Here is a 26,803-nt window from a genome sequence, read left to right as displayed (position 1 = left end):
GTAGATGGTTTAGGAATATTTTTGATAGTAAGAACAGAGGGGAGTGAGAAAGAAGAGATATATTATTATGTCCTCAGTTGAGCTGCATGAGGATCTGAAGAGGAAAAAGAAAAGCAGGAGTAGGAATACAGGCAGAAAATGACCAAATAAACTCATAAAACTTGGCTCTGCCTAAGAAGAAAAATACAGAAATATCATGAGAGACGAGATAAAGGATAAGTAAATTCTGTGGTAAATGAACATGCAAGTGTAAATATGCCTGAGTTTATAGGTGTATGTCTCTAAGAAGCCATGGCGTTCCCCAAGCCTAATTAGTTATTTAAGCCTCTGGCAAACATTTTGGCTCAGAGCTCAGAGTGGGCGCCTTTCACCCACCTATAGTGCCAGAAATATACCTTCATGCCTTGTTTTCTTTTTTCAGACACAGGAGTAAACCAGAAGAGGTCAAAAGTGAGTGAAATACCTTATTCACATCTAGATTTCTGGTAGTATGATACCATCATAACTATACTTTTCAAATGCCATTCTATTGTGATACTAAAATTTAAATTAACGTGGGTCCTGTGTTTACAGGCTAGAAGTCATCAGAATGGATACAAAACTACGCTTTAAAGAGCATATTTTAAAATGCTTGGCAAATGTGGGTGTATACCCACATTCAGGGTATAGGTGCATCTGGCCATTTGGAACAGGTACAATTCAGCTTGTGCATGAAAACACCCCCACAGAGGTGCAGGTGTCACTTTCTGGAAAGTTGAGCTGGAATACGTGATTTCAAATTGTCATCCTGAAAATTGCTTGTATCACTCCTGCTTATTTTCGCCTCTCTTCCTGTTTATGTAATGCTAGAATCCAGAGGAACCCAAATATCATGGCTTTTGAAACAACTGAAATTCCCTCAGATCAGAATTTGCATAGTATATGCCTCTCCTTGGCAATAAGGGTTTTGTTGTATTTATGAGACTAATTCAGCTTTTTTTGCAGGCCAGATTGAAACTATTTTGAGTACAGAGTTTAGAATACAAACAACTTCCTCAAGCTTGCCCGAGTCTAATAGATAAAAATATAAATACATAATAACACTTATCGGTACAAAATAAAAATATATATAATTACTAATTTGAGTTTTCCGGTAGTTAATTAGCTTGAAAATTCTACCTTAGTTATTATGTCCAGGTCTTGTATATATTTGTAAGATACCTAGAACAATTATTAGACTTTCCTAAGGGAATAGACAAATGAATGCTACATTAGGTAGGAATTCGCTGAATGAATATTTATTAAAAACCTTCTATGTGCTAGATGTTGTTGAAGGAACTACAGAAACACAGGTGAACAACTCAGACAAGACTGCTGCCATCATAGAGCGTACATTCTAGTGAGCTTACATTTAAGTTATTCTAGAAAAATAAATATTTGTTAATTCTCAAGACACTGAAAAAAACTATCCCAAGAATAGAGTCCTCCTGTCATTTCTTATAATCTGATGATGCGCTCTCACTTCACAAAGATGCTACTGATGCTAAGAGGTTAACCAAAGAGATAATTATGCTATATGATTCTAATAAAACATTATCCAAGTCCAGGAGTGGTGGCACATGCCTATAGTCACAGCTACTGGGAAGGCTGAGGCAGGAGGATCACTTGAGCCCAGCAGTTCTAGGCTACAGTGAGCCATGACTGTGCCACTGCACAGCTGGGCAACAGAGTGCGACGCCCTCTGGTATATATCTACCTTTTACTGATATACAGAATTCAATCACTCCATTGTAGGGTATTCATCAAAGGATAAAGTATTGTTGTCAGTGGTGTGTACACATTATTAGTTTGCCAATATTAAGGATTTACAGACAAAAATGTTAGGTCTCTTAACTAAGAGACCTATTGAAAATACCCTTCTTATTTCTCCAGAGGTGAAAACCCTTTCTATACCTCCATCTTCACTTACTATATTATGTTACAATTATCTATTTATGAATCTAAATATTTCCCAGAATCAGATTGCAGTATACTTATTTCTGAAGCCCAGCTCCTACCACAAGGCCTGCCGCAGAGTAAAGGCTCAGAATTGCTAATGGAAGAATTATTTAACAACAATCATACTGATTTTTTAATGAGGATGTAAGTCCCAGTAAGTAAATAATGTAATATAAAATCATCTGGAACTTTTTGTTTTAGAATCTGAAGAAATTTAGGATTCAGGGATGTTAACTGAACAATAGGATGACAGTATTAAGTTTGTAAAGTTCAAAAAATTAAAAACATTAAGTACTATCTTTGCAGTCCTTTCTTATATCCTTTCTGATGTGTTAATAGTGTAATCCAGTTGGGAAGTTGTGTGTGTGTGTTTGTTTTCAAGTTCAAGTTAAACAAACAGGTAGAAAGCATATTTCTCAGAGTTCAGCCTGGCCAACAAGGTGAAACCCCATCCTACTGAAAATACAAAAATTAGCCAGGCGTGGTGGTGCATGCCTGTAATCCCATCTACTCTAGAGGCCAAGGCAGGAGAATTGCTTGAACCCAGGAGGCGGAGAATGCAGTGAGCCGAGATCGCGCCATTGCACTCTAGCCTGGACAACAGAACAAAACTCTGTCTCACAAAAAAAAAAAAAAAAAAAAAAAAAAAAAAGAAAGAAAAGAAAAGAAAAGCATATTTCTCAGAGATCATAAAAAATTGTATATTTGTCATGTCAGAGAAGCTTTGCTAAGAAAAGCACTTTATAATCATGGGGTTCTGTAGCTTCACAATGTAATACTTCAATTTAAAATTTAACAAAAAAAAGTGCAATACGTTATCCCTAAAAAGATATACTAAAATCCTTCTCTGACAAGATGATGATCTTACCACTGCTTAATATATGCTAAAAATGTTGTTCTCAATTTGTGCCTTGATTGAGTGAGTGATAATAAAAAAATCAGCGATACTTGGTAAGTTTATTTGCTTATATCAATATTTGGCAAGCAAAATAACTCTCCTGGAAATATATGGAATGGATACAGCAATTATTAATTGTGATGCAATTGTAGTTGGAGCATAATGGATAGAGTTAGTACATTTTATTCTAAAAAGAAATTTAAAAATAGAAGTGTATAGATATTTTAAATTGTGACTTGTGAGAGTCAATTTACTTTTTCACGTCTTTGCATTATATGTCCATGATTTTTACTTTTAATGATTTTGCAGTCACTTATTGCAATGAGAAACCAAAATATATTGAGCATTTATGATATAAGTGTTTTACAAATGTTTGTTCTAACATATTACTATTGCACATTTTCAGATGAAGAAATCAAAGCTATTACACTTTCAAACTATAAGAAACTAATGGGGAATAAATAAGGGTCATGCGTGTCCTGCATATTATTTTATATAGTTATATAGGATTATTTTCATGAAAGCCTTCATTTTCAACCATAATGCAGATGTTCATAAATAAGATTGTAAAATATTTATAACTTTCTATGTTAAATATAATGCCTTTTGTATCATTCAATCAGTGAATCTCACTCACCTCCACCATCCAGTTAACAGTTAAAACAGATAATTTACATTTTCTTATTGTTTGGGTATTTGGGGGAGTTACTGTTATGTTACATAATAATAACAACAATCAAAATACTTCATGTTCCTTGATGTATAAATAGCTAGCACTTAATCTTTATACTCTGTTCTGTATTCTGATAGTACTTTTCAATCTGATAATCTATTATAGTACAAGGAAAGGCAGTTCCAGAAGGCAAGTTTTGACCTTGTGTTCTACTACATAAAAAATTAATGCTCAGACTCACCGTCCAACCCAGCTTTAATAAAGCTACCCAAATTCTCTTGGCTGAATCTTTGGCAGGGTGATATCAATCAAAGTACTCAATTTTGTATTTGCTAATTCAATAGGCAGGCTGAAGAGGCTTTCAGCTCTACATTTAATGGGATAATAAGGCTTTTTACATATTTTGAATTTTTGCTGTGTTGACAGAAAAAAATGAGTTTCGAGAACTGCAAGATGTTCTTTTCTAGTAAGAAATGTTTCTTCTAAGTTTAACGTAACTGACCATCTCATCAGTCTTTCTATTATTATGCAAGGTTATATCTTAGAGAAAAATATTATCATCTTTATTATCACAAGTAACTGAAATTTCATTGATTACTAAAAATAATAGATCGACTCAGATAGATTGCATGTGCTTTCAGGCCTTAAAGATAGCTTCCAATTGTGATGAGCAATTATGTCATCCTGTTACATTATTATAAACACTTCTCTTATTATTAAAAGCCAAATTATTCTTCATTGTAAATGTGCTTCTTATGATGTATAAAAACATGTGAACCTTCCTGATCTCTTCCTACGTCATTATTCTTATTAATCACTAAAGTTTCTGGGGTAAATACACTGTTACATATTTATGTTAGACATCTTTTTAAATATACTTAAAACTTTGAATTTAAATATACTTAAAAATTTGAGTCAGACAAACAATGAAAGATTGCTCCAAATATGATTTTCTATAGTATTTATAATTTTTGCTAGTATAGTAATTATGAAATAACTATGAAATCTTATTATTTGAAAAATCTTAGCCCCAGTTTTATATGTAAATATAAACAAATATGTATTAATAAATCTATAAAAATGAAATGTACACTTATGTTTTTAAGAAACAATTTCAATAATTTATACTGGTCTTTGATGGAAATCAGTTTTAATACAATTCAAGAGTATTCATCCAAAGTCTTAAATTATACTCATCCTTTATATGTTCCCTCCTCTTTTTCTATAGCAATCACATTAAAAAAAAATTTTTTTTTTTTTACATGAATAAGCCCTTTAGTGGTGATTTCTGAGATTTTGGTGCACCTATCACCCAAGCAGTGTACACTGTACTCAATGTGTAGCCTTTTATTTCTCACCCCTCTCCTACCCTTTCCCCTAAGTCCCTAAAGTCCATTGTATCATTCTTATGTCTTTGCATCCTCATAGCTTAGCTCCCACTTATGAGTGAGAACATACGAGGTTTGATTTTCAATTGCTGAGTTACTTCACTGGGAATAATGGTCTCCAATTCCATCCAGGCTGCTGCAAATGCCATTATTTTGTTCCTTTTTATGCCTGAGTAGTATTCCATGGTTGGTGTGTGTGTGTATGTGTGTGTGTGTGTATGAATGATACCACCTTATTCTGGCAAACATGGCCATAATGAAAAAATAATAAATTAATAGATGTTGGCATGGATGTGGTGAAAAGTGAACACTTTTACACTGTTGAAGGGAATGTAAATTAGTACAACCCTTTTGAGAAACAGTATGGAGATTTCTTAAAGAACTAAAAGTAGATCTACCATTTGATCCAGCATATATCTATCTATCTATCTATCTATCTATATATATATCCAGCATACACACACACACACACACACACACACACACACACACACACACACAGATTTTCTTTATTAGCTCATTGTTTGGTGGGCATTTAGGCTGGTTCCATATTTTCACAATTGTGAATTGTGCTGCTATAAACATGCATGTGCAAGTATCCTTTTCATATAATGACTTCTTTTCCCCTGGATAGATACCCAGTAGTGGGATTGCTGGATCAAAGGTAAAAGTGTAAAAGGTAGTAAAATGTTTAGGTACGAGGAATGTCAAACAAGCCCAGTGTCACAATTGTGAGGCTTCTCTTTGTCTTTATGAAATTATTGTAATCAATATCTCTGTGTTAATTTATAAATTCATTGCATCACTTTTGTAAAAGAACAAAATGTGGATTATCATGATGTCAAACATAAAGCTTACAAAAGCCAGATAATTTAGTTTGAGTTTAGCTGTATGTCTTGTCATATGGCTTCAGGGAATTTAATAAATACCTTGGTTATCTCTGAGGGATAAAAAAGACAATTAATTTACATGTTTCACATCTTTACTTGAAATATCTCATACACTAAAATGTATCAAAGGATAAGATTACAAAGGAAATGTTATGTTTAATGTTTGGTGTCAGATACTTAAGTTAGACAAAATATACTGTTCCCATGGATGTTAAAAGGCAAATATTGCTGTCAGATTCTTTTTTTTTTTTTTTTTTTTGAGACGGAGTCTCGCTCTGTAGCCCAGGCTGGAGTGCAGTGGCCGGATCTCAGCTCACTGCAAGCTCCACCTCCCGGGTTTGCGCCATTCTCCTGCCTCAGCCTCCCGAGTAGCTGGGACTACAGGCGCCCGCCACCTTGCCCGGCTAGTTTTTTGTATTTTTTTTAGTAGAGACGGGGTTTCACCGCGTTAGCCAGGATGGTCTTGATCTCCTGACGTGATCCGCCCGTCTCGGCCTCCCAAAGTGCTGGGATTACAGGCTTGAGCCACCCCGCCCGGCCGCTGTCAGATTCTTAAAGTGATATTTTTCTTTATTACTAACAATCTGAATTTAAACTATTTATAAAGAGTCTACACATAAAACTTTGAAGACTAAGTGAAAAACAAAATAAAGGACAAATGTTCCCAATAATTTTAATGAGACATGTGTGGGTAAAGATACTATAACCATAGACTGATATGCATACATCTATTCATTTACATCAAGACTTTGCTGAAGTTTTAAAATATGCTAAAAAATGCAAGTTACACATTGGTACCTGGCTTATCATCTTTACGGTCAGACATTGCTAAACAGAGAGGTTAGCTTAATTAAAGGTTAAAGACAAACCAGATTTAGTTATGGGAATGGAGACTTCAAGGTGTATTTAACAATTACAAGATAATTTGATAAACTCGTAAAAAGAATTATCTCCTCTGTTTCTTAAGATATAAGTGACTGAAAATACTAATAATGATAAAAGAACAGAATTATGCACACAGCTTTATTTTTTAATTCATAGAAAAATATTTCACAGGTTAATGAAAACAAGCAGTACCTCTTTTATTTATATTTGAAATAAAAACAAAATGAAATTGATTTTGCCTAAAAGTTAATGGAAAAATAAGAATGCTATTATTATATTAGCATAATATTTAACATCTACAGTGTCTAAGGGGCACTGTTAAATTCTTTGCAATAGTTGCTATTGGTATTTATATTTTACAAATGAGTAAACAGACTTTAAGAGGTTAAATGATCGGAGCTGAGCAAGATGGCCAACTAGAAGCAGCCAGGTGGAACGGCTGCCACTGAGGGATCCTGACAGCTGCTGCACTCTTAACATATCTTCAGAGGAAAGGCACTGAGAGTGGACAAAGGGAAGACAAAAATGGGCTGAAGGAGAAGGAAGCTGGGAATACTGCAAGGGGCTACTGTGCAGCAGGACTCGTTCCTGGCCCCCAGTAACTCTTAGGGAACAGGTAAGTTGAACTGGTAAGGAGCAATTAGCTCTCACCATGGACTTCTGGAATCCTAGCAGTAGGAAACAACTTGACCACCACAGACGCTTGCATTGGCAGAGACAGCTGCTTAGAGAAGTGGTAGGGGCAGTATTTCATCCAGTGAGGAGCGCAGAGGGTTTGGTGCGGGAGCATCTGTAGCAGAGCATGGTCAGAGATTCTCACACCCCAGGCTTGACTTGCTTTAATAGGGGAATTTATCCCTAGTGGAACTGTCAGACCTGAACTCGGCAGGCCCATCAGAAGGGGATGGTGCAACCTGTGCACCCCTTGGTCTACTGGCCTGTCCCGGAGGCCCAGCCTGACTCTACCTCCTTGCAGTGCAACCTCTGTTGCCCTGTGGACTCGCATCATAGCTTCTGCACTGGTGGACTGCACCACACTGGCAGAGAGCTCCAGCAGAGCAGAGCCCATGGCCATGCACTAGCCCACACTCTCCCTCCCCAACTACATCTACCCCCAGGTCCACGGCCACTCCCCATATTGCCTTGCTGGTGAGTGTGTGTAACGTGGCTTTTGCATTCCCTGTCCCCTCAGTGTGTGTGGGATGTGTGTGTGTGTGTGTGTGTGTACCCTGCCCTTCCACTGCTGCCAGCATGAGTTCACTCTGCCTCCTCTCTCCCCACTGTACCGTCATTGCAGTCAGAGCCTTTGTGGGAACAGAGCCCACCAGCCCCACCTTTACCAGGCACCTGCCCCTGTGCCAATGATGTCAGAGTGAAACTAGTAACAGAGAACAGCAGACCCTCCCACTCCCTGAGTGGGGACCTCTGCCTGCATGAGTGCACACAGAGGGTGCACAAAGACCTGCACCCGACAGCATCCAGCCCTTGTGCTAAAACTACCACCAGCATGACCACATGCATAGTCGCCAGAGGGGATCCCCATCCTAGAGATCCGTGCTGCCTCTGTCACTGCTGTGAATGTCTGCAGGGAGACTGGTACCCCAATATCCACTAGCACCCTGCCACAGCAAACATGCATGTACCACACAGTGCTGCCGCTGTCACTGCTGCTGGCATATGCAAACAAGGACAGATCCCGCTGCCACTGACCTACCAAATGTTTTGACTGTCACCAGCCATCAAAGTTTAGTGATCAGTAGTCTGGGAGCATTTCGGCCTCCCTGGCACATTGGGTTCCTAACTTTGAGGAGCCAGAGAACAGTCAGGGCCCAATACCAGCCTCCCAGAGTTATAGCATGCAGTATAGAAGTTAGGAGTGGAGCCTTGGCCCCCTAAATTCTTCCAGAAATGAACCCAGTTGACTGAACTAAGCTTGTACCACAACCAAACCCTCAAGGTCATCTAATAGGACTAAAAAAAAAAAAAAAGAAGAAGCTTACAAAACAGCAACTTCTAAGACTAAAGGAACATCAGCCCACAAAGACAAGAAAGAACAGTGCAAAAACTCTGACAACTCTAAAAGCCAGAGTGTCTGTCTTCTTTCCTCCAAATGACCACACTAGCTCTCTAGCAACAGTTCTTCACTGGGCTGAAATAGCTGACATGACAGAAATTGAATTCAGAATATGAATAGAAACTAAGATCATTGAGATGCAGGAGTACATTGAAATCCAATTCAAGGAAGGTAAGAATCACAATAAAATGACATAACAACTAACAAACAAAATAAGTATTTATAGAAAACAATATACTGAGCTCATAGAGCTGAAAAACAAACTACAAAAATTTCATAATGCAATCACAAGTATTAATAGTAGAATTGACCAAACTATGGAATGAATCTCAGAGCATGAAGGTCAGCTTTCCAAAATAACACAGTTAGACAAGAATAGGGAAAAAAGAATTCAAAGGAATAAATAAAACCTCCAAAAAATATGGAATTATGAAAAGAGAACAAATCTATGAAGCATTGTTATCCCTGAAAAAGATGAGGAGAATGGAAGCAACTTTGAAAACATATTTCAGGATACCATCCATGGTCACTTCCCTGGCCTAGTTATACAGGCCAAGAATCAAATTCAGAAAATTCAGAGAACCTCAGTAAGATACTTTACAAGAAGATCATTCCGAACACAGTCATCAGAGTCTCCAAGGTCAAAATTTTTTTAAAAAAATTTAAAGGCAACTAGAGAAGAGTCAGGTCACCTAAAAAAAAGAACCCCATCATACTAACATCAGACCTCTCAGCAGAAACCTTACAAGCCAGAAAAGACTGGGGGCCTATATTCAATATTCTTAACGAAATTTCAACCCAGAGTTTCATATCTGGCCAAACTAAGCTTCCTAAGTGAAGGAGAAATGACATTATTTTCAGACAAGCAAATGCTGAGGGAATTCATTACCAACCGACCTGCCTTACAAGAGCTTCTGATGGAAGCACTAAATATGGAAAGGAAAGGCAGTTACCAGCCACTACAAAAACATACTGAATTACACAGACCAGTGACACTATAAAGAACCACACAAACAAGCCTGCAAAATAACCAGCTAACATGATGATGATAGAATCAAATCCATACATATCAGTACTAACTTTGAATGTAAACAAGCTAAATGCCCTCAATTAAAAGGCACAGAGTGATAAGTTGTATAAAGAACCAAGACCCACTGTTATGTTGTCTTCGAGAGACACACCTCACATGCAGTGACACACATGAGCTCAAAATAAAGGAATAGAAAAAATATACAAACAAATGGAAAATAAAAAAGCAGGGATTTCAATCGTAATTTCAGACAAAACAAATTTTAAACCAACAAATATAGCAAAAAGACAAAGATGGGCATCACATAATGGTAAAGAGTTCAATTCAACAAGAAGACCTTACTCTCCTAAATATATATGCACCCAACACATTAGCACCCAGATTCATAAAAAAGTTTTTAGAGACCATCAAAGAGACTTAGACTCCCACAAAATAATAATGGGAGATTTCAACACCCACTGACATTATTAGACAGATAATTCACAAAGATATTTAGGAACTAAACTCAGCACTGGATCAAATGTACTTAATAGACATTTACAGAAATCTCTACCCAAATACCACAGAATGTACATTATTCTCAATGCCACTCAGCATATACTCTAAAATTGACCACATAATTGGACACAAAACACTCCTCAGCAAATGCAAAAGAACTGAAATAATAAAAATCACTCCCTCAGATCATTGTACTATCAAATTAGGAAGCAAGACTAAGAAAATTGCTCAAAACCATACAGTTAAATGGAAATTATATAATTTGTTCATGTCATGAATAACTTTTGGGTAAATAATGAAATTGAAGCAGACATCAAGAAGTTATTTGAAACTCATAAGAACACAGATACAATATACCAGAATCTCTGGGACACAAGTAAGGGAGTGATAAAATGGAAATTTATAGCACTAAATGCCCACATCTAAAAGTTAAAAAAAAAAATCTCAATTGAACCACCTACCATCACAACTAAAGAAAACTACAGAAGCAAGAGCAAACCAAGCCCAAAACGCTTTCACCCTATAATAGCATATCTGGTGAAAATATCTTGTAAACATGAAGGAGAAATAAAGACTTCCCCCAAAAAAATGAAAGCTGAAGGATTTTAACAACACCAGACCTGTCCTTCAAGAAATACTAAAGAGAGTACCTCAATTAAAAATAAGAGAATATTAATGAGTAACAAGAATTCATACAAAGGTACAAAACTCACTGGCAATAGTAACACAAAAAATACAGAATATTATCACACTGTAACTGTGGTGTGTAAACTATTCTTATCATAAGTAGACATATTAAAACAGGAAACAATAAAAAATAATAACTACAACTTTTCAAGACCTAGACAGTACAATGATATATAAATAAAAACAGCAAAAGACTAAAAAGTAGGGGAATAAAATGTAGAGTATTTATGAGTTTCTTTATGTTTTTATGTTTGTTTATACAAACAGTGTTAAATTAGTATTATTAGCTTAAAATAATCGGTTATGAGATAGTATTTGCAAGTTTCATGTAACCTCAAATCAAAAAACTGATAACTGATTGACAAAAAATTAAAAAGAAACAAAACTAAATTGTATCACCAGAGAAAATCATCTTAACTAAAAGAAAGAAAAAAGGAAGGAAAGAAGGAAGAGAAGGCCACAAAATGAACAGAAAACAAATAACAATATGGCAAGAATAAGCCCTTATTTGTTAATAATAGCATTTAATGTAAAAACAACTAAACTCTCCAATCAAAAGGCATAGAGTGGATTAATGGATTAAAAAAACTATATAATCGATTGCCTACAAGAAACATACTTCACATTTAAACACACTCATAGATTGCAAACAAACAGATGGTAAAAGATATTTCATGCCAATGAAAACTAAAAAAGTGTGGTAATAGCTAGACTTATATCAGACAAATTATATTTCAAGATAAAAACTATGAGACAAAGAAAGTCACTATATAATGATAAATGAGTCAATTCAGGAAAAGGATTCAACAATTGTAAATATATATGTACTCAACACTACAACACTTAGATATATACAGCAAATTTTATTGAGCTACAGATAGAGATAGGCCCCAATACAATAATAGGTGGAGACTTCAACACCACACTTTCAGCATTGGACCTTTCAGACAGAAAATCAACAACAACAACAGGAAAAAAAAAAAAATGAACTTAATCCTCCCTATAGAACAAAGAAGCCTAATAGTTACAGAAAATTTCACCCTTCTGCAGCAGAATACACATTTTTCTCCTCAGCAAATAGATCATTCTCAAGGAAAGGCCACATGTTAGTTCAAAAAACAGTTCTTAAAACATTCAAAAAAATCAAAAATTATGAAGCATCTTCTCTGACCACAATGGAATAAAACTCGAAATTAATTACAAGAGAGATTTTGGAAACTATACATTCACAGAGAAATTAAACAACATGCTGCTGAATGATCAGTGTGTTGATGCGGAAATTAAAAAGAAAATTGAAAAAATTCTTGAAACAAATTATAATGGACACACACCATACTGAACCCTATGGGACATAGCAATAGCAGTACTTAGAGGGAAGTTTATAGCTGTAAATGCCTACACTAAAAAATGAGAAAAACTTCAAGTAAACAGCCTAATGATGCATCTCAAACAACAGGCAAAGCAAGAGCAAACAAAATCCAACATTAGTAGAAGAAAAATAATAATAATAGAAGATAAATCAATGAAATCAAAACAAAGAAATCAATACAAAAGATCAATGAAGTAAAAAGTCATTTTGTTTAAACAAAATTGACAAGCCTTTAGCCAGACTAAGAGAAAAGAGAGAAGACCTGAATAAAACCAGAGATGTAAAAGGAGACATTACAACTGATACCACAGGAATTCAAAAGATGATTAGCGGCCATTTTTAGCAACTATTTGCCAATAAATGGAAAAATCTATAAGAAATTGACAAATCCTAGACACATACAGCCTATCAAGTTTAAACTATTAAGAAATCCAAAACCTGAACAAATCCATAAAAATAATGAGCTCAAAGCCATAATAAAAATCTTCCAGCAGAGAGGAAGTCAAACTATCTCTGTTTGCAGATGACATGACCCTATATCTAAAAACAAAACAAAACAAAACATTTTGTCAGCCCCGAAGCTTCTGAAGCTGTTAAGCAACTTCACCAAAGTCTCAGGACACAAAATCAATGTGCAAAAATTGCTGGCATTCCTATACATCAACAACAGTCAAGCTGAGAGCCACAAACAAATGCCTACTCACATTTGCCACAACAAGAATACAATACCTTGGAATACAGCTAGCCAGGGAGGTGAAAAGTCTCTACAAGGAGAACTACAAGCCACTGCTCAAAGAAATCAGAGATGACACAAACAAATGGAAAAACATTTTATGCTCATAGATAGAAATAATCAATATCATTAAAATGGTCATCCTGCCCAAAACAATTTATACATTCAATGCTATTCCTACTAAATTATCAATGATATTCTTTACAGAAATAAAATTTCAAGAAATTACTTTAAAATTTATATGGTACCAAAAAATAGCCCTCATAGCCAAGGTAATCATAAACAAAATGAACAAAGCCAGAGGCATCATGCTACCTGACTTCAAACTATACTATACCACAAGATTATAGTAACCAGAATGGCATGGCACTGATACAGGAACAGACACATAGACAAATGGAATAGAATAGAGAACCCAGAAATAAGACCACACACCTACAACTCACTCTGAGGAAAGGATTTTCTATTCAATTTCTATTCAATAAATGGTGTTGACATAACTGGCATATGCAGAAGATTGAAGCTGGGCCCCTTCCTTACACTATATACAAAAATAAACTCAAGATGGATTAAACACTTAAACATAAAACCCAAAACTATAAAATTCCTGGAAGACAACCTAGGCAATACCATTCAGGACACAGGCACTGGCAAAAGTTTCATAACAAAAATTCCAAAAGCAATTGCAACAGAAGCAAAAATTGACAAATGAGATCTAATTAAATGAAACAGCTTCTGCAAGCAAAATAAACTATCAACAGAGTAAACAAAGAACCCATGGAATAACATAAAGTTTTTGCAAACTATGTGTCTGACAGAGGTATAATATCCAGCATCTATAATGAATTTAAAAAAAGTGTACAAAGAAAAAAACAACTCTGATAAAAAGTTGGCAAAATACATGAACGGACACTTCTCAAAAAGAAGACATACATGTGGTCAACAATCATATGAAAAGATCTCAGCAACATTGATTGTTAGAGAAATGCAAATCAAATCCACAATCAGATACTATCTCACACCAGTCAGAATGGCTATAGTTAAAAAGTCAAATCGTAAGAAATGCTGGTGAGGTTGTAGAGAAACAGGAAAAGTTATCCCCTGGTGGTCAGAGTATAAATTATTTCAGCCACTGTGGAAGACAGTGTGGCAATTACTCAAAGACCTAAAGACAGAAATACCATTTGACCCAGCAATCCCATTACTGAGAATATATCCAAAGGAATATAAATCATTCTATTATAAAGACACAGACATACATATGTTCACTGCAGCACTACTCACAGTAGCAAAGATATGGTATCAACCTAAATGTCAATCAATTATAGACTGGTTAAAGAATATGTGCTACATATACACCATGGAATACTATGCAGCCATAACGAAGAACAGGATTATGTCTTTTGCAGGAATATGAATCAATCAGAAGGCCATTATTTTTACTGAAATAACACAGGGCCAGAAAACCAAATACCACATGTTCTCACTTATTAGTGAGAGCTAAATTATGAGAACACAAGGACACACAGAAGAGAACACCACACACTGGGGTCTCTTGAAGGATGGAGGGTGGGAGGAGAGAGGATTAGGAGAAACAACTAATGGGTGCTAGGCTTAAAACCTGGGTGATGAAACAAACCGTGCAACAAACCCCTGTGACACAAGTTTACCTATTAACAAACCTACACTTGTACCCCTGAACTTAAAAGTTAAAAAAAAAAAGAAAGAAAAAACAATCTTCTAGCAGAAAAAAAACTCAGGACCAGAGGGCTTCACTGCTGACTTCTAACACATATTTAAGAAAGAACTAATACCAATTCTATTCAAACTATTCTAGAAAATAGAGAAGGAGGGAACACTACAAAACTTATTCTATGACGCTAATATTACCCTGATACCAAAACCAACAACACATCAGAAAAAGAAAACAGGCCAATATCACTGATGAATATTGATGCAAAAATCTTCAACAAAATACTAGCAAACTGAATTCAACAACACATTAAAAACGTCATTCATCATGACTAAGTGGGATCTAACCTAGAGATGCAAGGATGTCTCAATGTATGCAAATCTATATATGGGATTTATCATATCAATAGAATAAAAGACAAAAATCATATTATTATTATTATTATTTTTGAGACGGAGTCTTGCTCTGTCCTCCAGGCTAGAGTGCAGTGGCCTGATCTCAGCTCACTGCAAGCTCCGCCTCCCGGGTTTATGCCATTCTCCTGCCTCAGCCTCCAGAGTAGCTGGGGCTACAGGCGCCCACCACCTCACCCGGCTAGCTTTTCATATTTTTTAGTAGAGACGGGGTTTCACCGTGTTAGCCAGGATGGTCTCGATCTCCTGACCTCGTGATCCACCCATCTTGGTCTCCCAGAGTGCTGGGATTACAGGTGTGAGCCACCGCGCCTGGCCCATATGATTATTTCAATTGATGCTGAAAAATTACTTGATAAATTCAACATTCCTTCATTTAAAAAAAATTCTCAAAGAATTGGGTATAGGATGAACATACCTCAGTATAATAAAGGCCATATACAGCAAACCCACAGCTAGTTTCATACTGAATGGGGAAAAAACAAAAAGTGTTTTCTCTAAGATCTGGAACACGATAAGGATGACCACTGTCACCAATGTCATTCAACATAGTACTGGAAGTCCTAGCTAGAGCAATCAGACAAGAAAAAGAAATAAAGGACATCCAAGTTGAAATAGAAGAAGTAAAACTATTCTTGTTTGTTAATGATATGGTATTATATTTAGAAAAACCTAAAGACTCCTCAAGAAATTGATTAGAACTGATAAACAAATTTAGTAATTTTGAATGTTGATTTCATATCCAAAATCAACATACAAAAATCAGTAACATGTTTATGTGCCAACATTAAGGAATCAAGAAATTTATCCCATTTACAATAGCTACAAATAAAATAAGATAAATTAATCAAGGAATTGAAAATCTTTACAATGAACACTATAAAACTTTGATGAAAGAAATTGAAGACACAAAAAATGAAAAGATATTACATGTATGTGGAAAAATAAATATTGTTAAGATACTCATACTCCCAAAGTAATCTATAGATTCAATGCAAACCCATGTAAAATAATCATGACACTCTTCACATTAATTGAAAAAAAAAATCCTACAACTTACATGGAGCCATAAAATACCCAGAATAGCCAAAGTTATCCTAAGCAAAAAAAAAAAAAAAAAACTACATTGGAGAAATCACATCACCTGATGTCAAATTATACTACAGAGTTATGCTAACCAAAATAGTATGGTACTAGCATAAAAATAGACATATAGACCAACGGAACAGAATAGAAAACCCATAAATAAATTCATACATCTACAGTAAACTCATTTTCAACAAATGTTCCAAGAAAATACATTAGGGAAAGGACAGTTTCTTCAATCATTGCTACCTGGAAAACTGGATATCCATATGCAGAAGAATGAAACTAGACCCCTATCTTTTGCCATACACAAAAAATCAAATCAATGCATATTAAAGACTTAATTAACTCTAAGACTTCAAACTATGAAATTACTAGAAGAACACTTTGGGGGAAACTCCTCAGGAAATATGAATGTGCAAAAACTCTTTGAACATTACCCAACAGGCACAGGCAACCAAAGCAAAAATGGACAAATGAGATCACATTTCATTATTTAGATGATAGCCAAAAATGTATCATGGACATTAGAACTGATTATAGAAGAAAAGAAGAACTACCCCAACACAATGTAAAAAGTCAAAAGCAACATTCTACCACATTTAAAATACCAAAAATTGATAAAGTATGTTGTTAATATTGCTCATATGTCAAAATTAAAGATTAAAGGTAAGTTTCTTCTTTATATAAAAATTTAGGTTTATGACTGATTTCAGGAAATTTTTTTCTTTAAGTGCTATTTCTATTTCATCAAAACATCAGTGTATTATACATTGCAGTTTAAGATAGAAGTGTGTGAGTGAAATAAATTACTGTTATAAAGAGCAGTGGAACAATAGGACAGAAACATCACCAAATATAAAGTGGACAATGAAGAAATGTGTGCATATATACAATGAGTGCAAATATATTTGGAACATTCAGTATATCCTGCAGCGTTTTAAAATTTTATCAGCACAAAATATATATATATATATATTTTTTAACTGATTGCTTAAACTCCATGTTTTTAGAAATATTTTGTCTGACAGCCTTAACTTATCATAGGTTTACATGTAATACATGTGTTATAATTTGGAAAAGAAAATGCATATTACATATTATTTACAAGTTCATAAACAATGGAAACTTAATTTTGTTAGTATATGTTTAGAAAACATATACAGTTTATAGATCAAATTGGAATTGAATCCAGAAAAGTATAATTATATCTTTAATGGCTGCTCAAACAAAACACTGAAAATGCTTATACTATCACAGGAGAAAAATGAATAATTAAATTCATAGGTAATTTGAAAGTAACTAAGTCAAATAAATAACTATAGGGTCACATTTATTTTACTATCTAAATATTGATGACACACAATTTAGAAAAAGCATTCAGATATATAATATATCCAACTGACTGAATGCCCTTCCTAGATTTCAGATATTTTAAATGTATTAAAAATGTGTTTGAAGCAAACAGTTGATATTTTATGAGAAGCAAAAAGGTAAACAGTTCTTAAACACAAATCAGCAATTCATTTTAAAATGAAACATGCAACATGGTGATGGTTTGTGTGGATTTCTACTGTACCTTTCTTTAGTCCAGGAATGAAAGCTAAAAAGAAATTTTAATAAAGTTAAACACAATAAATATTTTCTCTTATTTCTACAACATTATATTAGCATACCTAAATAAATACAATTTGTAAGGTATTGCAATATATTTTCTACTTCACTTTGCAAAGAATGTGATAATTGAGATAGACAAAGACTGGTGCTCCTTGATATTTGTATTTTGTAATACAATTTTATAGAATTGGACCAAACCTATGCAATATGTTGGCTTCCTTGGAAGTAATGATTGGTCCTTTCCACAAAGGAAATGTGTTGTTGAGCTTAACATTTTGCGGTAACTCAGTAGATTTTCTAGCTTCGTCGCTTGTGATGGCTAAGTACAGTCCTCTACTGACATACCAGTTTCTTTCATGCAACCTCCTACTATAAGTGTAGAGCAAGCAAAGACTTTGTTTTTGACTTAACAGGTTGCTCTGTTTCCAAATTCTGATATATAAAATCGTAATAGGAAAAACCCCAAATCAGCAGGCACTAACATGAGAATGGCCCAATAGAATTATTCTTATCATGGTTTAAGAAACTTTTTCTATAATACCATTGTCTTCACTTAAAATTTTATATTATTTCTCACAATTAGAACATAAGGGATAGAGATTATTGTCGTTATTTTCTAGATAAATTCAAGCCTTGCATTATTGACTTTCATCAAAACACTATGAAATCATGCTTGACCTGGAACAAGTAGCAAAGTCTTTTTTAAACAAAATAATTGTATGTTTATAAATACCCAAATATATATTGATCTGGGTAGATGACTCTCAAGTTTATTCATTACAAAATTTTAAAGCCCATGTTAATAAATAATTTCCCAATCACATCTGCATTTTAGGAATTATTTAATAATATGCATTATGGATGAAAGCGTAAAGATAAACATTTTGAACTTGTTAAAAATCTATTTTGAATAAAATTAGAATATTATAAAATCAAAGACATGAAATTCTTAGATGGACGTAATAAAGCAGAATAGAAAAATAGAGGTGAAAGTAATGTTTCTATGCACTAATAAGGATCAATAAAAGAGCATTGTACAATATTTGTAAGTGTCATTGACAAACAGCACATTTATTTCTCATTGCAAGGTGTTTCATCTGTATGCAATGTAATTTAATGGTAATACAAGATGAAGTATAACATTTCTTTTAAATAGTGCTTTCATAAGACACTTTCGGGAGGATTGATTTTCTAAATAGAATTTTGCAACTCCCCACCCTTTAAATGAGGATTCTACTTCAATGATGAGAAACACACACACACACACATACACACACACACAGAATCACTCTAATTTTTTATTAATTAGAATTAATAATCAACTCGTAATATTTAAGTGTAGAGTTTTCAAATATACTGAAGTAAAAAGAGAAAGACTGCTTTAAACAGAAAAGTAATAATGTACATGCTTTTCATTTTTAAAAACTGCAATTTCAGTGTTGTCTAGAGCTTAGTGATAAAAATCCTTTCTAATTTGGTAACTAAAAAGGTCAAAAAAATAAGTAATGTAATGGGTCTGGACTTATTTCTAATAGTATGGAAGGTACAAATAAAAGAAGCAAAACAAGGGACAAGACAACAATAAAAAAGAAAATAAACACATTTTAACAACCTATTCAAGACTTTTAGCTCCCAAATTGAAAAGTGAAAATTGGTTTATAAACTACCAATGTCAAATATTGATTACTTTTCCTTAAATTCAGAATAAGCATATTCAGTATAAAACTTTTAAGACTGAATGTGAAGAATTTCTCGAATTCATCACATGAGAAATGGTCCAGAAAAGGAACCAGTTTCCCACTGTAAGGCAGTATATACATATGTGTATATATATACACACACATATACATATATATACACACATACATACATATGTATATACATATAGATGCATACGTATATACATATACATACATATACATACATACATATATACACATGTATATACACACATATGTATATACACACATATGTATATATATACACACACATACACACATATATATTATATGCTAACAACCACTAAGAAATACATTATAATTATTAATTATAATTATTAAGACTTTTTTGCCTAAGCTAAAGGCCCATCTTGAAATGTATCTCTAAATCTCAGAGTAATTTTTAATTAAGGTTTAAAAGTTTATCATTGACATTTTTAAAGCATCAACATTGCCCAAGATGTTTGTAGTAAACAGATCAGCATAGTCCTTGTCATCTAAAATACTATAGTCTATGTGAATCATTATGACTCAAACTAATTTTTAAAATAATTAATCCAACCAAATTTTATATTATGAATGACTAGGTATATAATATGACTAATGTGTAACTTAAAACATAATTTGTATAATATGGAAGATGAATATATCTCACCAGTTAAATTTGTTTTTAACCAGAAGATTGTTTTTAGGCTATTAAACATTCTGTGATTAAATTTATTTGTTAATAAATTTAAAAACAATACTTGAGGCATCATTATTTTTACTTACACAAATTCAATACTAATAAAAAATTATATTTGCATAAATTCTTACTTTGAGTATAATTGAGTTTTTTAACATTGTTTTCTGAATTAATGACTAGCAAATATTTTAATTAGTAAATTAAAACAATAGAAATAACTACGCTTCTTTTACTACAAAATTAAGAAAACATACATTTTAAAGAAAAAAAATCTCCTGTTTGAGTTTCATAAATATTACTACAATTTATCATGAGAACAATATCAAAACATGCTATGTTATCACATACATGCATATTTTAATATCTCCTTTATAATCCTAAAACAAATTTTAAGTACTAAATATGAACTAGAAATATCTGGCTAAATGTAAATGAGAATTCCAAATAACTAGATGATGTTTGAAGAGCTTAAAGGTCAATAGAACTCACCATAAAATTCACAGTGTTGGCATAACGTTTGTTGATCAAGCACCATGCGTCAATCTATAATTGCCATTTACTTCAATAAAGAAGTAACAGTTGCACTTCTATTACGCATAAATTTTAAAGTCATGTAATAAAGCTCCTTTAATGAAGCCATTTTAAAATAAAAGTATCTTTTCTTGGAATAAATAAGAAGTGAAAACATTTTCAAAGACATTTGTTCAGAAATAATCAGATATCTTTACTACTAGAGTCAGCTGAAATACAATATTGTATGTAAGTATTTATGACTATGCATATGCATATGTCTCCTCCTTAATTCAGTGAATTACAATGTTTGTTATGCTTCCTAATACAGATAAAATCTGATCAGTCAAGATTCAATTCATCTGAAAACTAACGTGTATACTGTTCTTATGGGCTTTTTTTTTTTCTTCTAGAGACGCGTTCTCACTCTGTAGCCCAGGCAGGAATACAGTGGAAAGATCATAGTTCAGTATAACCCCAAATTCCTGGGCTCTAGCAATCATCCCACCTTAGCTAGGACTACAGGCCTATGCCACCTATAGCATGGACTAGCATATGCCACCATGATACAGGCTAACTTTTGAGAACAAGTTTCTCATTTGCTTATGCAAAAACACACAGTAGTTTATACTGAAGGTCACAGGATATGGCAGAATCAGTATAAAAAAATAAAATCAATGTACAGAAGACTGTGGTGTCAAATTAATAAACCAATACCTCTTTGAATAATGCTAATTTAAAAAAATGTTACAAAATATGCCAAAAAGATTCAATTCTTCTTGATGTATAATTCAAATCACCCCAGCAAATCTCATATTGAGTGCAAAACTAATATACTGTAGCAGTGTTGTATTTGTGTAGATTGCATAGAGTCTGAACTACAAAAATAGTGAAGCTTGAATCAAATTTTCTATTCAAATTGTGTGAAAGGCTAAGACTATTGAATTAGTTTGTTCTGATGCTGCTATAAAGGACTGCCCAAGGCTGGGTAATTTATGAAGGAAAGAGGTTTAACTGACTCAGAGTGCCACAGGGCTGGAGAGGCCTCATGAAATTTACCATCATGGTGGAAGGAATAGCAAACACATCCTTATTCACATGGCAGCAGGAAGGAGAAGTGTCAAGCAAAGGGGGAAAATCCCCTTATAAAACCATCAGATCTCTTGATAACTCACTTGTTATCATGAGAACAGTATGGGGGTAACTGTCCCCATGATTCAATTACCTCATACCAGGTCCCTCCTGTGACGTGGGGATTATGGGGACTATAATTCAAGATCAGATTTGGGTGGGGACACAGCCAAACCATATGAGCTACAAACAGAAAAGCTGCGACGTGATTAACATAATGAGCATCTTATTTGCAGTGAAATAAATGTTGCAAATATAAAATTCATTACGTATCCCTATACATTAAAGTTTCCATCCATATTCCTCTGTGCCTTGAGTTTCAATAAAAAATTAGGTTGCTACTGGATCAAAGAAATATTAATTTGAAAATTGACAACAGCTAAAGTCATAATGTTGGCTTTATTATAGAGGTAACTAACGCCTTAGGAATGAAAACATTTTCACCAAATATGCAATTACCATTTTCTACATTAACAGAATTTTGGTTGACTGAAATCATGCAGTGCCATAATACCAGATGGCTTATTTTCTTTCATAGCCTAGAGTTGTACGTTTTCTTCCATTTCTGAAATTAACTAATTTTTCCTATTCTTCACAAAATCTTCCTAGTCCACAAGCTGTTGGCTCTATTTTCTGCCCTTTTATTCAAGGGAAATCTTTGCAAACACTGTAATGGATACCACTTTCAAGTCTCATTTTTTATGTTGACAGTGTTTATGTACTTCAAAGAGCACAGAGTTACAACTTAAATTTTATCTAGAATAAAATGATTACACAAATCAAGGACCAGAGCCCTTAGACAGTCATCCGATTCAGCATCCTCAATACACACATGAAGAAATGACATCAAGAGAAATGAAATGACTTAGATCTAAGGCTAACATAACTAGAGACATAAGTAGAATAAAAATTCATGTGTTCATTACCAAGGAACTCACATACTATTAAATGCCACCATTTGCTGATCCTTTCCATGATATGAAAACGATATGTATATTCAAAACTATTTGCTCAAGGAAAACTTTCATTGCAGAGAGTATCAAAAGATCAGTACTTTCAGAATACACATTTGGAAAATTCCAATTTAGATGAATAATAAATGCAATTTAACCCCTCATGTACACATCAACTGTCAAGGGCAGAATAAGAGAAAATCATATTTTAAGAAATAAAATCTTGCTTTGGCAGATCCAACAAAATGATAATGCCTATTGAAAAATACTAATTGGCAATGTAACTTTGTCCTGAAGAGAAATAAAATATAATTCTTCCTTTTTGCTAAAAATATAAGGCAAAAATTTCCACCTCAAAATCTAGCCTTAATATTTTAAATTGTTCATGGCCATAAAAAACGAATCTAGCCAATCATAATAATTCCTTTTGGCAGCTACAATTAAAAGAATAATTCTGAGATATACAGAACTGGACACCTTAGAGAAAAATTTATATATGATCACATTATTTTTTCATTTGGTTTTCTCCAGGCCATCTGACTTCACTAATTACATTGTCAAACTATCCTAACAACACAAATGTCAATTTAAAATCCTTCTTGGTTAGTTTGGATATTTAAGAGAATCTTTTTTTAAAGAATCTTTTTAAATATTTTACTGACTCTCAGAAAGAACTCAAGAAATATGAATTATGAAGGACTAAACTTTTCACAAAAATAAATGTGGGAATAAAATTTGTTTCATGGTCCATTAAAAGTTCCTACTAAGGCATTGGTTACACTGCTTTGGGAGGTACATGAAGCAGTTATGATAATATACAAAATTTTAATGACCGTGAGAAATTCCCAAAGCAAAATTTTGAGGGCTGGATCCATTATTTTCTTCAGTTTGGGAAAGAAAATACTAAGAAATTAGTATTTCCAAAATATGCCTTCAAGCTATCCGAAATGCTTGAAACAAATGTAGCTCTCAAACATTTTATGTCTTTTAATAGTCAATCTGCTCTTGAGAAGATTAATTCTAAATTAAGGCCATTTTTAAATGTTACTTGGTAGTGTATCTGGTCTTTAGGTCCACAGTGAAATTGATTTGTAAAGCATGTTCCTTTGCATGATTTTAATGCAGGCAAAATACATGCCTCCAAGGTAATAGGGTACAATCTGTACATTGCTAAAAGACTTAAGTTTTAAAATTTCTTCCTTGTGAAATTGAAAATAAGTTTCTTCTAAGCAATTTACCCAATTTTGAAGCTTTGACTGGTTTGTCAACAAAACTTTTTGAGTTGTACACATATAAATAAAACAGATATAAACCTCAATCATATCTAGAGAGATATAATTGAAGTTTATTTTTAGAATAAACGATTTTCAAAACTTTTTCTTCACATTTTCACCAACCTGGTGCTCTATTACAAACTAATTTAAAAATTTGCTGTAGTACAAAGAAAACAGTAGGTAATTAAAGTCTCTGTATTGCATAAGTAAATGGACATGATATCAGGAAATAATTTTCAAACACTTGAAGGTAGGCCATTTGTATATATTATTTTGATAAATGTCTATTCCAATCTCCTGTCTATTTATTAATCAGATTTTTTTCCTATTGAATTGTTTGAGCACCTCATATATTCTGGTTATTAATTCCTTGCCAGATGAGTAGTTTGCAAATATTTCTCCCCCATCTGTGGGTTGTCTCATCACTTTGTTGATTGTTTCCTTTGCTGTGCAGAAACTTTTTAACTTGCTATGATCCCATTTGTCCATTTTTTGGTTTGATTGCTTGTGCCTCTGGGGCATTGGTCAATACGTCTTTGCCCAGGATAGTTTCTCCAATGTTTTCTTGTAGTAGTTTCATAGTTAGAGGTCTTAGATTTAAGTCTTTAATCCATTTGGATTTGATTTTTGTATATAGCAGGAGATACGGGTCAAGTTTAATTCTTCTGCATATGGCTATCCAGTTTTCCCAGAATAATTTAACGAAGAGACTATCTTTTCCTCAGTTTATGTTCCTGGCACCTTTGTCAAAAATTAGTTCACTGTAGGTGTGTGAATTTGTTTGTGGGTTCTCTATTCTGTTCCCCTGGTATATGTGTCTATTTATATGCCAGTATCATGCTGTTTTGGTTACTATGGCTCTGCAGTATAAGTTGAAGTCAGGTAATATGATTCCCCCAGTGTAGTTATTTTTGCTTACCATAGCTTTGGTTATTCTGGGTCTTTTGTAGTTCCATATAAATTTTAGGATTATTTTTTCTATTCTCTGAAGAATGTCATCAGTGTTTTGATAGGAATTGTAGATGGCTTTGGGTAGTATGGACTTTGTAACAATATAGATTTTTCCAATCTATGAATACAAAATATCTTTCAATTTTTTTGTATCTGCTTCAATTTATTTCATCAAAGTTTTATAGTTTTCATTGTAGAAATCTTTCAAGTTTTTGGTTATTTATTCCTGGATACTTTATTTTATTTTTAGCTATTGTAAATGGTGTTTCTTTTCTGGTTTCTTTTGCAAAGTATTTGCTATTGGCATACAGAAATGCTACTAATGTTTTTTATGTATGTTGGAATTGTATCCTGCAAGTTTACTAATTCCAATTTGTTTATCAATTCCAAAAGTTTTTTGGTGAGGACTTTAAGGTTTTTCTAAATATAAGATTACAAAGATTACATTGTCTACAAACAAGAATAATTTGATTTTTTTTTTTCAATTTGAATGCCCTTTATTTCTTTCTTTTGTCTAAGTAGAGAACTATGTTGAATAAAAGTGGTAAAAGTGCACATGCTTTTATTGTTCTTGATCTTAGAGGAAAGATTTTCAGACTTTCCTTGCTCAGTATGATACTAGCTGTGGGCTTAACACATATGATTTTATTATGTTGATATATGTTCATTCTATACCTAGTTTTTTGAGAGATGCCAATCAAAACTACAATGAGAAATCATTTTGCCCCAGTTAAAATGGCTTTTATCCAAAAGACAGGCAATCACAAATTGTGGCAGGTTAGGGATAAAAGGGAACGCTCGTATATTTTTGATGAAAATGTAAATTAGTACAACCACTATGGAGAACAGTATGGAGGTTCCTCAAAAAACTAAAATTAGATCCACCATATGATCCAGCAATTCCACTGCTGGGTTTAAATCCAAATGAAAGAAAATCAGTATATCAAAGAGATACCTGCACTTCCATGTTTATTTTGCAACACTATTCACAATAGCCAAGAAATGAAAGCAATCTAAGTGTCCAACAATGGATGAATGGATAAAGAAAATGTGCTGCATATTCATAATGGGTTATTCGTCAACCATAAAGAGAATGAAATTCTGTCATTTGCAACAATATGTATAGAGCTGAAGGATATTATGTTAAGTGAAATAAGTCAGACACAGAAAGACAAATGTTACATGTTTTCAATCATATGTGGCAGCTAAAAAAAATTGAACTCCATGGAGGTTGAGAGTGAAATGATGATTGTCAAAGGCTGGAAAGCATAGAGGAGACAGAAGGATAAAGTGAAGATAGTTAATGTGTACAAACATAAAGTTAGATAGAATGCATAAGATCTAGTATTTGGTAGCATAATAGGGTGACTCCAGTTAACAGTAATGTGTTGTATATTTTTAAATAAGTAAAGGTGTGGAATTGGAATGTTCCTAAAACAATGAAATGATAAAGGCTTGAGATGATAGGTTCTCTAATTACCCTGATTTGATCATTATATGTTATCTGTCTGTATCAAAACATTAAAACATTACACATACCTCCTAAAATATGTAACTATTATATACCCATAATAATTAAATTTAAAAATAACAAATAAAAACAAAGCACTTGAAAGTTTTATTTTATTAGTGAATATCAATTTTTTGAGTTCCATAGCATATTTTCTCTT

At 33.5% G+C, this 26,803-nt stretch overlaps 1 protein-coding gene across 2 annotated transcripts in view; it reads right to left on the bottom strand.

Annotated features, from left to right (window-relative positions):
• PCDH11X (protocadherin 11 X-linked) overlaps positions 1 to 26,803 on the bottom strand; it is a 732,575-nt gene that overhangs the window by 126,946 nt on the left and 578,826 nt on the right. Inside the window, exon 6 of one of the 2 annotated variants that reach the window (XM_015127772.3) lies at positions 17,874 to 17,897. The exons of the other annotated variant lie outside the window; for it this stretch is intronic. Within the exon in view, the coding sequence (XP_014983258.2) occupies positions 17,874 to 17,897 (24 nt within the window). The remainder of the gene's footprint in view (positions 1 to 17,873; positions 17,898 to 26,803) is intronic. 2 annotated transcript variants of the gene reach the window in all.

This window comes from Macaca mulatta, chromosome X, assembly GCF_049350105.2.
Source record: "Macaca mulatta isolate MMU2019108-1 chromosome X, T2T-MMU8v2.0, whole genome shotgun sequence".
NCBI lineage: Eukaryota > Metazoa > Chordata > Mammalia > Primates > Cercopithecidae > Macaca > Macaca mulatta.
This window is presented reverse-complemented; position numbering and strand designations above follow the sequence as displayed.